Genomic DNA, 18,344 nt, shown 5'->3' on the forward strand with positions numbered 1-18,344 from the left:
ATTCAGACGATCGAGTTTGATGAAGGCGCCGGAGCCGTCTTGAGGATACAGCCTCTCCGCACTCCGAGAGATGAAAATATTTACGAATGTGTTGCCCAGAATTCCGTGGCGGAGATCACCGTCAATGCCAAACTCACCGTTCTGAGAGGTAAAAACCTTTGAATGGGCAGGCCTTGAATGTGCCTGGTGCTTTCTGTTCTGAGATTTAAAATGCTCTCTTATACCATCAGAAACTAACCAAGATATAGCAAGATGTGTCAGCATCTATTGTCTGGCCACAATGAAGATATTACAACAGCTGATTTCTCCAACTAATTTTAATTTAATTTTAAAATTCATACTTTAAACTTCCCTCTTAGTAAGTTATATCTCATTAAGTGAAACCAAATCTATGTATTATCCTTGTTTTGAATAACCTCTTATCTTGGATCGGATTTAAAAGTTTTGGAAGGACGCCATTCAGTTCTGCCCATGCTTGGAGCAGGAATTATTCCTTTTATTTATGTGTTTGTTCTCAAGTTTCTGCTGTCTTTCAGAAGTTGGGGGTTTCCCTTTTAATCCCAGATGGGATTAAAGCTTCCCAGACAGATGGCTCAGCAACCTCTGTTTGAACAAGGAATAACTTGTCACCACCATCTGTTTAGAAATGGTACAGGAAAGAGAAGAGGGTGTACCATTTAGATAGAGGTCTGTTGAGAACTTCCCTGAAACAAGATACGCAGATCTGGTCCCTGCCCAAACAGTGCCATCTCCATATCTTTTTGAACGAAACAGTGAGTAGGAAGTGTCACTGGGCTCTTTGAGTTTGCAACACATATGAGGGCATCTGCTGAGGAAAGCTCTTGTAGAAGCAAAATCTGTAAGCCCTATTCTACTTGCTTCCAGACTTGACTATGTGCATGTTCAAGTGTCCCTTGAACATGGAGTTTCCAGCATTTGGCCTGAGCCTGGAACAGATCTCTGTGACCCTTGTTTCTTGGCACGTCCCTTTTATTCCTTATCCGTTTCTCATTTGACAAGGAGCTGGATTTTGGAAGGTCCTTGCTACCAGGATTAAGGACCCAGGATTTCCAGATCTCATGAGAGTTGAAGGATCTTATTCTTGGACCATTTTTTACATCTGGAGTGTTTTGGGCTCCTTAAGATGGTTCCTGGTAGAAAACAGATACTCGTTTAGCATATTGTTTTGACCTTGACTGGGGACTCTTCCTCATAAAATAGCTTCTGAAGACAAGACAGAATGGGATAAAAATAACAGATGATAGTAAGGAAACACAGAACAGCATCTTCAAAACCCCAGGTCCAAAGTAAACCGAAGAGCAGAAACGGATGTCACAGTGCCCTGGACACCTCTCTTCATACCCTCCAGGCTCCCTTCCCCCTCTGACTCTTTCAAAGGTGGTTTCAAAGATCATAGACTCATTGGGTTGGAAGGGGCCTTGGAGATCATAGAATCATAGACTCCTAGGGTTGGAAGGGACCTTGGAGGTCATATAACCATAGACACCTAGGGTTGGAAGGGACCTTGGAGGTCATATAACCATCGACTCCTAGGGTTGGAAGGGACCTTGGAGATCATATAACCATCGACTCCTAGGGTTGGAAAGGACCTTGGAGGTCATGTAACCATAGACTCCTAGGGTTGGAAGGGACCTTGGAGGTCATATAACCATAGACTCCTAGGGTTGGAAGGGATCTTGGAGGTCATGTAACCATAGACCCCTAGGGTTGGAAGAGACCTTGGAGGTCATGGAATCATAGACTCATAATGTTAAAAGAGACCTAGAGGTCATATAACCATAGACCCCTAGGTTCGGAAGGGGCCTTGGAGGTCATAGAATCATAAACACCTCCTGACCTGGTCAGGAATCCTCAGTTCATCCCACACAAATGGTTGTCCAACCTCGGCTTGAAAACCTTGAGTGGTGTTTCATAAAAACAGATGAAATAGGAAACTGGCCTGCCAAGCAAAGCTGCAGCCTCTGCTTTCCTACCTACTTACAAAACTGCTTTTGGGGCCCACCAGTGTCCCTGTTGCGGGGGACTAGAAAGCATCCTGGGGGGTGACTTCTGGTAAACAGGTGTTTCGTGACCAACAGGCAGCCATTTTTGCAAAGAGGTGATTCTCTCCTGGCCCCACTTTGTTGGCGGCCACCCCTACCCACTCTCACACTTCCCAGTGTGCCCTTGATTGGTGACGTTGATCCAACAAGGGGGTCCTCAGTGAGTGACGTATGGAGGGCTTGATGTGCTTGTGCAAACCACACGTCCTCTTCATGCTTGCCATGGGGAATGCCCGCTGGCCCACCCGCTCTCTCTCAGGATCTTCCATTCCACCCCTGCCCTGAGTGGATCAGGGTGGCCTGCCGGTCCTGCCAGCTCTGTCCTGCCCCACCCTCCCCACTCCCTGCTGCTGGCCCCCTCCCCCCCTTTGCCGCCAGGACTCCCTTACACTCTTACCAGAGCAGGGCGTGCAAAAACAGGGTGGGCTTGGATCGCGTGATCACAGCTGTTACCTTGGCTTTTTTGACTCCTTTCCACAGACGCCCCTGCTGTATGCAAAAATCAGTGTGCGTTTTGATCCTTCCCACTTGTGCACAGAAGGTGCAACTGAGCTATGTAAAGATCAGCGTTTGTGGAAGGAGCTCAGTCTGGGAATCGAAGGGTCACGCTCTCACACTTTGCCTGTATCTCTAGCCACCCCCTACCGCTGAAGTTCCAGCACACTTGGTTCTTCCTGGTTACCCGAGTTCAGCTCTCACCACGTATGGGTGAAGGAGGGGGAAACATGGCATAAATAGCAAGAGCAAAATCCCAGGTTTGTCCCGAGACCCCTGGGTTTCTTGTTCATACGGTCATCAAGGAAAGGACCCCAGGGGTGTCCAACACCCAACCCATCCCTTCTTTCTCCCTACAATTAAAAAGTCAGCTGTTGGAAGTGAGCAGTCCATTCTGAGACAGTAAAACCAATAGGGGTGCTTTGGTTCAATTTTATTTTCCCAGAATTCCCTGGCACATCATTCCAAACAACTCTCGGGGTGGGGGAATGAGGGTCCCTCAGTCCCTTCCCCCATTTTCTACTCTTGTTCCTAGTAAATGGAGGCTGCAAGCGTCAGCCCTTCAAGGTAGACCAGACTAGGAAACCAAATCATGCAAGCCAATAGAACTTTTATTACAGGCCTCACTTACCAACTGCCTCATTTAGTGACCATTCAAAGTTACAATAGTGTAAAAAATGGTGACCAATCCTCACATATACGGCCGTTGCAGCATCCCACGGTCACATGATCACCATTTGCAGCCTTTACAACCGGCTTCCCGCAAGCAAAGTCAATGAGGAAGTTGGCAGGAAGTCCCAAGTTGTGGTCATGTGATGTTTAGTGCTTCGCTTAACAACCAGAGCAAAAGTGAAATAGAACGCCTGTCATGGTCATGTGATGTTTAGTGCTTCGCTTAACAACCAGAGCAAAAGTGAAATAGAACACCTGTCATGGTCATGTGATGTTTAGCTTTGCGATTGCAGCGCTTAGTGATGGAGTTGCCGGTCCCAATTGTGGTCACTAAGTGAGGACTGCCTGTATAATTGCTAGAGTAACAGAAACTTGCAAATTTGAACGTGCTTCCCCCATCCCTCCCTTTATCTTTGTAAGAACTAGAAAGGGGCTTCTCTGAGATGTTTTCTCATGTTACAGCTCTGCCCCAGACTTGTGTTTCTTTTATCTGTTTATTTATTTATTTTATGTATTTAGTTTATATCCTGCCTTTATTATATTTATAAATAGCTCAAGGCGGCGAACATACCTAATACTCCTTCCTCCTCCTATTTTCCCCACAACAACAGCCCTGCAGGGTGGGTTGGGCTGAGAGGGAGGGACTGGCCCAAGGTCACCCAGCCGGCTTTCATGCCTCAGGCGGGACTAGAACTCACAGCCTCCTGGTTTCTAGCCCAGCACCTGTTCCTCGAGGTTATTCCTTCTGCCCGTCCCATCAAGACAGCACAGAGCGCCAGGCACAACCAGAAAAAGAATTGCAGCCGAGTAAACCAACAGGTGTGCCTTGGAGGAATCAAACGGTACAGGGAAGCAGGGGTTTACTAAACAGGTATATCGATGCCGAAGTAGGGATGGAGATGAAAAGAGGGAAGGGGTGGTTTTCAGCCCCCCTGAGCTCGCGATAACTGCGCTTTGACAGGCCCTGGACAGGCAGGAAAGCCATCCAGAAGCGCAGATGGTGTGCCTGGTCTATCCGCAGAGGGATCCCGGCGAGGGCCGAGTGCTCGGTTGTTGCTGCTCCATTGGTGTTGGCATACAGGCAGGTGTCAGCCAAGAAGGGACCGGTTGACAAGAGGAAGCCGCCCCAGCCAGCTGCCGCACTCATTATGCGGCGACACTGCGCTGTCGCGCTCGGTTTCTTCCCGACACCCACGCTGGGCTCTCAAGGCCTCGTTAAGCGGCATGTTAATCGCTGTGGCTTTCTGGTTAGCAAATAAGGTTGCCACTCACCCAGGGCGAAACGGGACGGAGAAGGAGTTGGACCGCCTGGCCTGTTGCCAAGCCTGAAGGAATAACAACAGGAGGCGGCATTCAAATTGTTACCAGCCAGCGTCTGGCTTCAGCAAAGCTTGGAGCAGACAGCGTGGCATGGAGGTGGTGGGGGCAGCCGGGGTTGCCCCAGAGACGGCAGCAGAGTGGAAATTGCAGCTAGTCCTAACGCTGGCATCCTCTGTGTGCCTTGGCCCTTGAATTTCCAGAACTCTACACCTCCCAAAAGATTAGAAGCCATCAAGCCAAGGACAGCATCTATGTTGCCCCTTTAATGTATCCATATTCCAGGTAGTCCTCACTTAACAACAGTAATCAGGACCGGAACCACAATATCACATGACTGCCCCGCTTAGCAACGGCAGTTCAGGCACTTCCCGTTGCTGTCGTTAAGCAAATCCCACACTGTCGTTAAGCATGACGTCATATGGTTGCCATTTGCGACCTCCTGCCAGCTTCCCCATTGACTTTGCTTGTTGGAGGCTGGCAGCGAAGTTCGCAAATGGCAATCACGTACCATGGGATGCTGTGACCATCATAATTGCGAGCCGGTTGCCAAGAGCCTGGATAGCAATCATGTCACTAGGGGGAACACTGCGACCGACGTAAGTATGAGGACTGGTCGTAAGTGCCACTCCTTCAGCGCCATCATAACTTCAAACAGTTGCTGAACAAGTGGTCGTTCAACGAGTACTGCCAGTATTATTTACATGTGTACACTGCCCGACCCACAGCAACTTCATCATGCAATCATAATACTTAATACCACCTCTGCTTTGGAGGGTCTCTTTCTGAAAACATGCCCCTCTGGAGACACGGGAATGTGGGTGGCTGTTCTGTCTTGCGCTACCGTCAAGATTATTTGTGCAGATCACAGCAGGGTCTTTCTTGAGTGATTTCCAGCTGACTGGGAAAGACCCAAGACTGAAACTGGGTCTGTGGCATGCCAGGCAGCTGTTCTATAATTGAATGACGGCCTGTCTCGGAAGGATAAACTGAGGTTCCCTTCCTGATGGCTGTGAATAAATGGCCTTATTTAGATAGAAACATAAGGAGCTGCTGTAGAAGCCTTGTACCACGTCCCATCAATTGATCCAGTGCTTCTCAACCTTGGCAACTTTAAGACGTGTGGACTTCAACTCCCAGAATCCCCCAGCCAGCATGGCTGGCTGGGGGATTCTGGGAGTTGAAGTCCACACGTCTTAAAGTTGCCAAGGTTGAGAAGCACTGAGCTATCGATGGAGTTCCATCTTACTGTGGGCCAGGGTTCCAGGAAAAGGGCTTTTCCCCCCTTCTTACCCAAAAAAGCTGGGGCTGAAACTCGGATTTGCATTCAGTGCAAATTTTGGACTGGTTTGCAGGGCACGTCCCAGCTACTGTATGTCCCTCGTCGCAGGCAGACGCTCATTTCACACTGCAGCAGGTCCAATAGAAGTCACAATGGTGTCAGACTTTGTTAACGGCCCCCTCCAGATCTTACCAGGCTACGGTTCCTATCATCCTCATCCCCAGGGGACCAATACGTGGCCCTTCTGGCAACAGGATTAAAAAATCCTTCTTGGCTCCCTTCTAGTCCGCCCCCCACCCCTTCATTGAGGAGCCTGTCTGGGTGGCTCTGAACTTCAGCAATGCCTCCACATTTTCATCAGTGCCTTCTCCTCCCTCTGTCCCCAGGGATAAATTCATTCTTCCCACCTTTGTTCAGCTTTGGGGCCATAAAGGATGACTTCTCCTTTCCCATTCTGGACTCCTTTGTAGCTGCTACAAGAATCAAAAGGGCAAAAGGTGATTGAAGCAAGTACCAATGCTGAAAAGCAAAGGATTTCAGCTAAATGCAGGTAGAGATTAATAAGGAACCCATCCTTAATCTTTGCACTCTGCAAAACTCTGGGGAAGCACAAGTCCAAATCCTTTTTAACAAGAGGGGGAGTTTCTGCTTGGCACCGATTCCATTCTCCCATTCTGCCAAAGGAATTAGAAGCTTTAACAAAAGTTTCTGCCTCTTAAAAAAAATCTGTTAACAGTGTGTCCTCGACTTGTGACTGGTCCTCGCATTTACGACCATCGCAACATCCCTGCAATCAGGTGATCAAAATTCAGGCGCTTGGCAACCAGCATGTATTTACAGCATTCCAGGGTCATGTGATCACCATTTGTGAGCTTCCCAGCCAGCTTCGGACAAGCAAAGTCAATGGGAGAATCTGGATTCACTTAGCGAGCGCAGTGATTCGCTTAAGGACCACAGCAAAAAAGGTCGTAAAATCAGGCGTTACTCACTTCATGACCATCTCACTTAGCCATGGAAGTTCTGGTCCCAGTTGTGGTCATAAGTTGAGGACTACCTGTAGTGGGAAAACGTGCTACCAGACTCTTGATTCTTTGCCACCCTAGACAGACACAGCTTTCTCCTCCAATTCGGCAAAACTGTTTGGAAAATGCTGCTGATCCGCTCTTGATGACCTCAGCACAGTCAGGAAGGAACGAGCCAATCAGGGCTCTCCCTCCAGCTGACCTAGAGGTCACCTGATCAGCGCCCTCTCCGGGTCACTGCCCCTCCCCATGCGAGAAAAATCTCTGCTTTTCACTCCCTGTAAAAGAAAAGGAATAAGCAGCTTGCCTCCACCCACATCCTTACCCCATTTCTAGGACAGTGTCTGAATGTTGGTCATTTGGGTTGTTTTCTTCAATAATCTCAAAGTTGTTTTTAAGGAAACCGAAGTGGGCGGGGGATAAAACAGTCGTGAAAGATGAAAAGGAAAGGAAAGAGGGAGAAAGGGGGAGAAGGAAAGGAAAGAGGGGAAGAGGAAAAAAAAGAAAGTGGGGGGAAAAGAGAAAAAAAAGGAAGAGGGGAAAATCAGAGAAAAACGGAAAAGAAAGAGGGGGAAAAGGAAAGGAAAAGGGGAAAACAGAGGAAAGGGAAGAAAGAGAAAAAGGGAAAAGAAGGGGGGAAAGGACAGCTCTTTGTTCTTTGTTCTATTCAATAAATTAAGGCAAAATATTTTTATAAAGGCCTCAAAGTTGGATAGGGAGGCAAATCTACCAGGCTACCAAGCCTAAATGCCTTTGTGCGTTAATCAAACACCCGGATCTCAACAGCTTACGAAAGCTGTATACAGTAATTTATATAATACGCATCACATTAATAAACCACCTCACTGTAAAATCACCATAACAACAACATCATTAGCAGCAAACCTGTGCATCCCAGCTCCATATATCTTCCGCATCACACGGGTGGGATAGGACAGCATCAATTTTACGACCAGGTGCTCTGCTTTCCTAAATGCCTCTAACCGCGGTCACAGGCTACAGAGGCATTTTGCCGAGGCAATAAATCCTAAACAAAATGCATGCAGTTTAGACTGCAGGATCTGGGATTTAATTTGGGGCACTTGCACACCGCCACAGTTTCTCCTCCACCGAAATATTTTTCCATGCGCCAAAGGGGACCTATCTGCCCATTTGTGATGTGTGTTAAAACAAAGAAACCGATTCTTAAGTACAGGTAGTCCTCGCTTAACAGCCATTCATTTAGTGATGGTTCAGATTTACGACAGTGCTAAAATGACTTACGGCTGGTCCTCACACTTACGATCACTGCAGCATCCCCATGGTCACATGATCATGATTTGGGCGCTTGGCAACCGGTTCACATTGATGACCATTGCAGTGCCCTGTGGTCATGTGATTGCCACTTTCAGACTTCCTGGCCAGCCAAAATCAATGGGGAACTGCATGATTTGCTTAATGACCATGTGGTTCACTTAATGCCTGCAGTGATTCGCTTAATGACTGCCGCAAAAAAGGTGGTAAAATTGGGTTGGATTCGCTTAATGACCTCTTCGCTTAGCAACTGAAATTCCAGTCCCAGTTGTGGTCATAAAGTGAGGTCATTAAGTGAGGTCATTAAGTGAAGTGAGGACTACCTATAATACACACATTTTTTTCAAAAGTCCAACGATGACTTTATTAGAAAAGGGGAAACATTCGTTTATTCCTGGCTTTTCTATGCTGCTCCAAGCAGAGGGTTGTTGGCTGATAACATTTTGAAGAGGGAAGATGGGGAAGAGAAACAGCTGGATTGACTTGTATTTAGGGTGACTATGGGGTATCTGCAGGGAGGGTCAAAGACGTCAAAATGGAGGCTGCCACCACGGAGACAAATCACCACCCCTTTTGTGTGTGTCATAAAGATTACTTGTACAAAGTGGGCAGGGCTTCTATCATATGGTTGTGGTTGCCATCTTGACCTTTTTGACCCCAACTGCAGACCCCGCTGGTGACAAAATGAAGTCTTCCTATTCATTGAAGATCTAGATCAGTGTTTCTCAGCCTTGACAACTTTAAGCTGTGTGGACTTCAACTCCCAGAATTCTACACAGCTTAAAGCTGCAGAGGTTGAGAAGCACTGGTTCAGACATTCATAGAGTGATAGGGTCCAATGAGACCTTGGAGGTCATCTAGTCCAACCCACTGCCCAGGAATCCTCCTGTCATCCCCAACAAATGTCTGTCCAACCTTGGCTTGAAAGCCTCCACAGATGGTGCCCCCAGGACTTCAGGGGGCAGGCTGGTCCTCTGCTTTATAGCTCTCAAGGCCAGGAAGTTCTTCCTTAGTTCAAGAACTCTCCTCCACCCGTTCCTGGACCCCAGCTCCCATCAGGCTTGGCTGGTGGGCTTTGTTGACTGACGAGCGCTCCTCGCAGAGAGCCCCATCAATCGCTTCCGAGGAACCCCACCTGTCCCACTTTTTGGTGAGCGCAGTTGGTCCACCAGGTTTGGCCACGTTTGCAACTGAGCGCCCTTCTCTTGGGCCGCTTGGATACTTGGGCCCCGTCCCCCTTTGGGAAGCACATTCCCCCGCCGATCGCATCTCGAATCTGATCGGGCCACGGTTGTTTTAATTAAGCTCGGAGGAGTTTTTGCACAATGTGGCAGAAGATTAACATTTTTGTTTAATTAGAAACACTTGGCAATAACTGTTGTTGCGAGCCCTCCCAAACACTGCCCACCTCTCCTTCCCTCCCCACCCTCTGGCATGCATCATGCGCACTCTGCCTGTCGAGAGCACTCCTCCATGCCTTGGCAGATTAATTAGTTTGTAAAATTAAGCAGGGAGGGCTCAGGCCAGGAAGAGGGGGCTTCGCTGGGAATGAGGCCCTTGGAAGCTTCGCAGCACGACGTCACCGCTGGCCAATGGGAGGTGAGGCACTGCTTTCCAGCCTGCAATGTTATCAGCTTTTCTGGGGGAGGGAGCCCATCACAGACAGCCAGTTGCACATGGCATGGAGCAAGAGAATAATTGCCTTCTCTCTCTCTCTCTTTCTCTTGGCCACCTGTTCAAGCCCTGGGCATAGAAATACAGGCAGGTTCTCCGTGGTGCTTTGAAAGGGGGTCCCCCCATCTGAGTGCTGAGATGCAGGTGGATTTTGGGGGGTCACGAAAGAAAAAATGGCCCTGCAGGGTCTCCCCATGTTGGGTAGCGGCTGAGCGAGTGCTTTTAGGATGCTGGCAAACATGGGGAAAAGAAAGTGGACGGGGGGAGGGGTGTGTCAATTAATTAATTTACTGTCTGGGTCAGGTTTAGAACCAGATTTAGAACTTTCTCGAGCTCATGGGAGTAGTTACGTTTGGGGACGGCTAGTGTCCTAGAGTGCTCATCACGCAGATGGGCTGAGTTAGATCTTCTGCCACTTGGATGTTATTTTTATTTTTATATTTATTGTCCACTTGTAATTGTATTTTTATATGTTGTATTACATTGTATGCCTATTGTTTTAATTGATTATTTTGTTGTAAACCGCCCAGAGTCCCTCTGGTGGGAGGAGATGGGTGGTGACAAATTAGATAGATAGATAGATAGATAGATAGATAGATAGATAGATAGATAGATAGATAGATAGATAGATAGATAGATAGAATACACAGCACCCCCTCCTCTAGTTTTTCCCCACAACAGCCCTGTGAGGTAGGCTGGACTGGCCCAAAATCAGCCAATGACCTTCCATAGCTGGTGGTGGATGTGAACCTGGGAATCCCCCACCCCAGGCTGACCCCCTACCCTCCATACCATCCCAGCTCTCTTCCCTAAGAGACTGGCTTGATGCAATTCAGAGGTAGCCAACAGGCACTGAGACTCATAAACCTGGATGACCCCATCCTCCGTCAATTTGTCCGCCCACCCCCAAAACTGTCCATTGGTGGTCGTAATCCGATGGCAGTGAATTCCACTGTTCAGTTCTTCCTTGGACGAGAGGCAGTTCATTTGTTGGTCTTGAATCTCACCGCATTTGCTTTTAATGGATGATGCTGAAATTGGACTTTCAGAGAGATGCTGAGACAGTTATCGCTGTCCGTGGCCACTGGGGGTGGGGGGAGCAAATGACAACATGAGTGCAAAGTCCCATTGGGACTTAAGTGTGTAATGGCAGTATTTGCATAACAGTGGCATTACCTAGGTTATCCCTTTCTGGCATCAAAGTCAGTTAACTCAATCTGCATTTTATGTGCCCAGTTTTATAGCTTTCATATCTCCTCCCTGTAAGCTCCAAGGAGTGAAATCGAATTATTTTTTTAATTTTTTAATTTCCATAAAGCAGTGACGTATCTCTTCTATTTTCCTTCTGAAAATTGCAGTGCTCAGTTCTGGTCACAAAACCAGTTCTGGTCGTCTGAGAGAAGCATCTCCCCTCCGTGTTTATGGGAACTGTAGCTGCCTCCCAAAAGATTTTTTTTTTCAAACAGAGGTGATACATTGAGGCATAACCCTAGTAGATCAACTTCTAAGTCTACGCTTCCTGCTTTGATGGGTCCACACATTCTAACCCTTCTCTGCCTTGCTGCCTTTCAACAGAGGACCAGTTGCCTCCTGGATTCCCGGTCATCGACATGGGCCCTCAGCTGAAGGTGGTGGAGCGTACAAGGACGGCTACGATGCTATGTGCGGCTAGCGGGAACCCAGATCCAGAGATAACTTGGTTTAAAGATTTTTTGCCTGTTGACCCCAGTGCTAGCAATGGAAGAATTAAGCAACTGAGATCAGGTATATAAGACGTATCCTGTCCTTTCTTTCTCGCTCATGCCTTGACTTTCACAAAGGCATTTCTGCGGTTACTGCCAAGATTCTGGCAAGGGTTTATCTTCTGCACGATACGGTTTCCAGGAGCGTTTATTACTGTGGGCATACATTGATCATCCTTGCAGCTTCACCCATGCTCTGATGCATACCCACTTTTCTTGCAGGTATTCAACCCCTTGGGGAAGAATTGGCTGCTCTTTAGAGGTTAAGGCAAATAATAGTACAATGTCAGGGACAGAATTAAAACTGGGACGAGCCCAGATTGCGCCCGAGTTTGTGATGTGCATGGAGAGAAGTCCATTCTGCTTTGTCCCCTCCTTCAGATGGATCTCCTTGTCCTCTCTGTTTAAATATCTTTTTTTTTTTTACTGCTGATGAGATCAGCCTTGACTTCATCTTCAAAAAACAAAACAGAAAGCAAATTAATTTCAAATCAGCTTCAGGCATCAGGAAGGAGAGGCAGTTGTGGTGGACCAGAGTTCCATAACCGAAGCTGTTGGTTGTCTACCAGGACAGGCCTCACCCCTGGCACCTGAAAGGCTGCCCCCATTTTTTCCCCCTACCCTTTAATTAAAGAGAAACAAGCTGTGAAGCGAAGCACCAGCCCACCACATTGTTTTTATGTCCAGGAATGCCCCTGAGCTTCTTATGGGCTCAGTTAGCATTTTTGCAAAATAAAAACGCCAGGCAGGTGCAATCCAGGGCTTGCTTAGGAACCCAGCTCACTTTGCTGGAAATTAGAGTTGGAGATAGTGGAGGAGCATGGAGAAGAGGTTGCATTGCCCAGAGACAGAAGGAAGCATCTGAAAATAGATTGAAAATATCCTGCCTTGATTTTGTTCAGGGTAAGAAGGGACCGAGAGAAATTTGGATAGGTGTCAAGATTCTGTTAGTCTGTGTTACTCTAATAAAATAGCTTTCCTAGAATCCACGTGGTGCCCGTTTCTTAATCTGCCCTTTCTTGAAGGGCTGACACCACACACTGAAGCTTATAAATAAGCCTCATAAAGAAATTGCACCGAAAAGGGGATTAAGAAGCCACCTTCGTCTACAGATCTTTGAGTGTTGTTGGAATGAGGACAACACTGGCCTTCTTCAGTCCCCCAAGGTTCATTTTCTGAGCCCAGATGCTTAAAGAGGGCCAAACAACTTGAGTTTTCTCTGTGTACAAGTGTGTGTGTGTGTGAACATGCATGGACACAAGTATGCGGTGAATCTTATATTGCCACAGAACAACGCAAGGAGTATAACTGTAGTACTCAGTGAACGAGTTTGACACTCGCTCGTTCTTCCTCAGGTCTCTTTTAGGGAAGGGGAGCTGCTGCATTCCCACTTCCCCATCCTGCCAGGTTTGTGGGATTGTAACGCCCAGAATTCCAGGAGTACAGTCCCAACAGGTTGGGGGATTGTGGGAAATGCGGTCCCAACAGATCAGGGGATTGTGGGAATTTCAATCCCAACCCATTTGAAAGTTAGAGATGGCAGGTCTAACTGTTCCCAGAGTACAGCTCCCAAGATCCTTTGATCACCACGAAAGCCATCGAAAAGATGCACAGCAGGATCTGTAGAAAGACCAACGATTTCTCTGTCTCTCTGCCACCCACCTGGAATGCGATGGGTCCTCCTTGCCTAACTGAAGCGAGTCCTGGCAAATCACTCTTGCCTTTTAGAAGGGGCGGAATGCCCTTCCTTAACCAGCTTGGCTACCGCTTAGCCGTCAAGCCCTGGCGTCGTCCCCTCCGTACAGTGTTTCAGCCTGGACTTTCCAGAGCTGGGTGACTTGCCTCTGGCAATGGGGCTTCCAGCTTCACCATTTGCTGTTGGTGGTCTGAGGCTGGTTTAGAAAGCCAGAGAGAAAGTGCAAAGCAGCAGTAAACTCTGAGTAAATACAGCTCATCCCAGTGGATCTTGGTGTTCTAGCATTGCCTCCATCCATCTCCTCAGCAGTTGACTTCCAACTCTGCATTCCATTTGATGTTCATTCTTTGGCATTCTGTCGTGTTTTCCTTTGGTCTCCTCCTTCTAATGTGTATTTTGTGTCCCTGTGTACTGCTGTTCAGTGCCTCTGTGTGTGTCTCAGTTAGGGTAGCTCTTTTGTCCAACATTGAGGTTTCCTTGATCTTCCTTTAATACCATTAATAAGTGTAACATTTGCTTCCCCGCAGGGAACCTTAGGTACGAGTTCCCTTGTTTGCAGATCAAGCAGGCTCATGAGGAGCACATGTCAAGCAAAGCATTTCCCTCCTATCAAAGGAAAATATTGAGTAAATTAAATCTATTTGGCAGAGGCAGTGTTATGAAGTCTGCAGGGAGAGATGGCCTGACGTCTTCAAAAAAGCAGGATTTTACAATCTGGATGCAACGTATCTGGATTGACTTGTCAAAAAGCAGCTTGACTCAATTTACATAGCTGTACTGTATTGCCTTGATTATATGCCCTCCTGGTCCCTGAAACTTTCCTCAGGCATGGCTCCTACATTTTGAAGCATCGCTCTAAACTTGTGTTTACAGTTTCTGTTCTCCCTTGATACGGAGAAGAAAGCTGACACAGAAGTCTCCTCATTTATGCTGAGATGGACTATCAAATCCAATATCTACAGAGGCTTGTTAAGAATCTTTTCCAGACTTCCTTGAAATTCCTTGAACTCTGAATTCAGGAAGGAAGGAAGGAAGGGAGGGAGGGAGGGAGGGAGGGAGGGAGGAGTTTGATGGGAGAAGGAAGGAAGGAAGGAAGGAAGGAAGGAAGGAAGGAAGGAAGGAAGGAAGGAGTTTGATGGGAGAAGGAAGGAAAGGAAGGAAGGAAGGAAGGAGTTTGATGGGAGAAGGAAGGAAAGGAAGGAAGGAAGGAGTTTGATGGGAGAAGGAAGGAAAGGAAGGAAGGAGTTTGATGGGAGAAGGAAGGAAAGGAAGGAAGGAAGGAGTTTGATGGGAGAAGGAAGGAAGGAAGGGAGAGAAAGAGGAAGGAAGGAAGGAGAAAGGAGCGAGGAAGGAAGGTCTAGAAAATCAGACTGTTCGCCAAGGCTGGTTATACTAATGGCATAAAAAAGTGCAGCTGTGGCTCACCAACACCTCTTCTGTGGCCTTCAAAGTAGATGAGGATAGTTTTCAGACTTATTTTGCTTTTTTTTTAAGTTTCAGAGGAATTTAAGGGGCAAAATGAGTGCCTTAAGCCTGCTGGAGCCTTAAGATACCCAATGCCCCCCAATAGAACCCCAAAATCCCCCCAAATCTGGCCAATTCCTCCTCCTTTTTTAAAATTTAAAAGGCAAAGTGGGTACCCAAAGCTTTGCAAGGCTTAAGGCCCTTAGCCACCTGCCCAGAAAAGGCCACCCCCACCCCCAAAACCCAGGTCCTCAGCTTCATTGACTTTAAGCTTAGCTTAAGCAAAGGTCCTAAAAGAGAGGAAGGGGCTCTTTATGCTGCAGGAACAAGGAAGAGAAAAGGAAGATCTGGGGCTGTGATGTTCTTCTTAGTTCAGGACAGTGTTTCTCAACCGTGGCCACTTTAAGACGTGTGGATTTCAACTCCCAGAATTCCCCAGCCAGCCATGCTGGCTGGGGAATTCTGGGAGTTGAAGTCCACCTGTCTTAAAGTGGCCAAGGTTGAGAAACACTGGTTCAGGAGCTGCCATTTTGAACCACCCCTCCCTCAGTACAGTAGCCCACCATCACCTCCACCCCTGCTTTGAAAAATTTGGCTCTTAAGATTTCTGGAAACTTGTCAACAGCTAATTGGCGTCCTCTTTCTTGCCTGGTACAAAATCTGTGGGTTGCTCTCAAGGGTGGCTTGCGCTGAATCATTTACTCCTCCCTTCCCACACTGTTCTCCACATTGTCCAACTCCACCTCTGGCATTTTGAACTCGGTCCGGTCTGCGCTGTTGAGTCCAGAAAGTGTGTGAAAGTTGTTCAGATCCAGGAAAGTATGTTCTTTCCATCTTCTCTGAAAAACTCCAGTGTCTGATGGGGTGAATGGCCCCATTTTTCAAAAGGCCCGTTCCTTCACTGTCTGCCAAAGGCTCACATTCAGTTCCAGGCAGTTCTAAACCACGTGGGCAAATGGTTCAACTCAGCAGAGAACAGCTTCCGGCATTCCTGTTTAAATGTCCCCTTTTCCCAGGCTGGAATGTTACTCGAGCTGATGAGAAGGACAGTGACTTAGTGGACCAAACCTCCGTTTGCTTGCAAAAAAGGTCCAGATGCAAAAACAGACTTCTCTAGTTTACAGCGGAGAATAACCCAAGTCAGGCATGCTGACTTGGAATTTCAGGAATTATAGCCCAGTATATTTGGAAGGTATGCATATGGTCTGTGGTAAACCTGTTAGGGACGTGGTGGCGCTGCAGGTTAAACCGCTGAGCTGCTGAGCTTGCCGATCGGAAGGTCGGCGGTTCGAATCCGCATGATGGGGTGAGCGCCTGTTGCTAGTCCCAGCTCCTGCCGACCTAGCAGTTCGAAAGCATGCAAATGTGAGTAGATTAATAGGTAACGGCGGGCAGGTAACGGCATTCCATGTAGTGATGCCGACCACATGACCACAGAGGAAGTGTCTTTGGACAAACGCCGGCTCTTCGGCTTTGAAACGGAGATGAGCACCGCCCCCTAGAGTCGGACACGGCTGGACTTAACGTCAAGGGAAACCTTTACCTAAACTTGTTAGACACTGCTGAGTTAGAAAAACCAGTGTTTCAATGTAAGTTTGATTTCTCTATGTTGCAATGACTGCCACTGGAGGTCATAAACCACATGAAGTTTCAGAAGGTTGAGATTGCCTGGGCTTGGAAGCTAAGCTGGGTCAGGCTTGGTGGTCCTTGGATGGGAGACCACCAGGATGGCACAGCCTCTCCCTGTTGTTGCCACGAAAACAACCTGGATGTGTCCATGAAACCACCAGGAGCTGAGCTTGATTTTTTAAGTCTTTGCTTTCAAAGCAGCACAAAAGTTGCTGTTTAAATGAGGTTGCTTACAATACTTGCACAACTGTGCAAAGTAAAAGGAATTTCACAAGGGTGAATGGCAGGAGTCAATGTCCTTCATAGGCTGCCAGAGACCAAACTCTGTGCTATGAAATCTACAAGAAGTCCATTTTTATTACTTTATTTATTTAGAAGCATTGTATACCATCCATTCTCTTAACCCACAGCCAGGGAGCAGCACCTTGCTGATCTCAACAGGTGAAGAAGATCGGGCCGGCTTAAGGCTTGGAAGGGACACCACCAGAAAAGCCCTGGGTTGTAGGCTAGATTGGAAAATTGAAAAATCATCCCAGAAGACAATAGTGATAACCCGCTTCCATTTTATAGCCAAGGAACCTCCGTAGGTCTGTCACTTTGGTTACCAGGAGCTGAGCTTGACTCAAAGAAGGCTGTGCTTCACTTTACAAGTAGTCCTCACTTAATGACTGCCTTGTTTAGCGACCATTCAAAGTTACAGCGGTTAAAAAAAAAGCATTGTGACCAATCCTCGCATTTACGAAGTCACAGTGTCCCGCAGTCACGTGATCGCCATTCACTGCTTCGCAACTGGCTTCCAACAAGCTGAGTCAATGGAGAAGCCAGCAGTAAAATCGGAAATTGTGGTCACATAATGTCGTGCTTAATGACTGTGGTGATCCGCTTAATGACCAAAGCGGAAGTGAGGTCATAAGTCTGTGATGTTTTGCTTAGTGACCGAGGCGCTTAGCAACGGGGTTGCTGGTTCCACTTGTAGTCGCTAAGTGAGGACTAGCTGTACTCCTTCAGTGGCTGCACGTAACTCACAGACCCCCAGTGCGAATCCTCAAAAACAGCATGAAAAGCAGAACAGATTAAACTCCATCCTCTGAAACCTTTAAAAAGCCTGGATATCAATATTTAATTTCATTTTTACATTGCCCACTGCTCTCAGCTACAGCTGGAAGTTGTATCTAGCTTCTATTTTAATGTCCCACAATGCCCCACCGAAGGGCAGCCTTGGGGCATTGTGGGAAAACAAAGCAACAGCCCCCAGCCATCTGAAACTGCCAATACACACACCCCAATCATCGAAAAAGGACCCTCCAGTCACCCCAGCCCAGAGCTGGCGCTTGGTGGCAGCCGGTCGGGACCGTTTCAGTTAATGTTTTTCAAAACAGCAGTGGAGATAAAGGATTATTTTGAGAGCTTCTCCAAGATGGCTTTAAAAAAACAAAAGGTGCTTCCTTTTTTGGTTCTGTGAAAACGACTGTTTGCGTTTCTGAAGGGAGCGATCTCTGCTCGTTGGGACACTAAAGCTTTTATTCTTCTTAGGCAGACTTGGGCAGAAGACAACAAAAGACCGAAAGCTATTAGTGAGCCGAATTTTTACATCGCACAAATCCACCCCTTTGCAAAGTGCTCCACGGGAGAACCATTAGCATGGAGGGGGAGAGCGAGAAAAATGCAGATTCCATAACAACATTGTCGTGTGAGCCCCAAATACTCATTTTCAGAGGATGCTTCCCGTGGCATCTCTCCATGGGTCCCCGGGCCCCACACCATCCTCTCCCCACACAGACTCCGCTCGGAAGCGGGCAGCAAAGCATCTTGAATTTGAAATGCTTTGGCCTTCAAAGCAACCCAGTTTGTGTTTGAAACTGTTTTCGAGCTCCGAACGAGTTGCTTCCGCTGTGCCAGACGGGTTCTGCGTTCGAACTTGGCCCCTTGCACTTTTCCCAAATGGCTGGGACGGCCTCCTTCCAACTCAGAGCAACTGTTCTGTGCCTTTTGCGC

General features: G+C 47.6%; 1 protein-coding gene across 1 annotated transcript in view; it reads left to right on the forward strand.

The window, feature by feature from the left end:
• PTPRS (protein tyrosine phosphatase receptor type S) overlaps positions 1-18,344 on the forward strand; it is a 176,250-nt gene that overhangs the window by 38,315 nt on the left and 119,591 nt on the right. The window contains exons 3-4 of the mRNA XM_063290915.1: positions 7-148; positions 11,394-11,582. Coding sequence (XP_063146985.1) covers positions 7-148; positions 11,394-11,582 — 331 coding nt within the window. The remainder of the gene's footprint in view (positions 1-6; positions 149-11,393; positions 11,583-18,344) is intronic.

This window comes from Candoia aspera, chromosome 1 (genome assembly GCF_035149785.1).
Source record: "Candoia aspera isolate rCanAsp1 chromosome 1, rCanAsp1.hap2, whole genome shotgun sequence".
Taxonomy (NCBI): Eukaryota; Metazoa; Chordata; class Lepidosauria; order Squamata; family Boidae; genus Candoia; species Candoia aspera.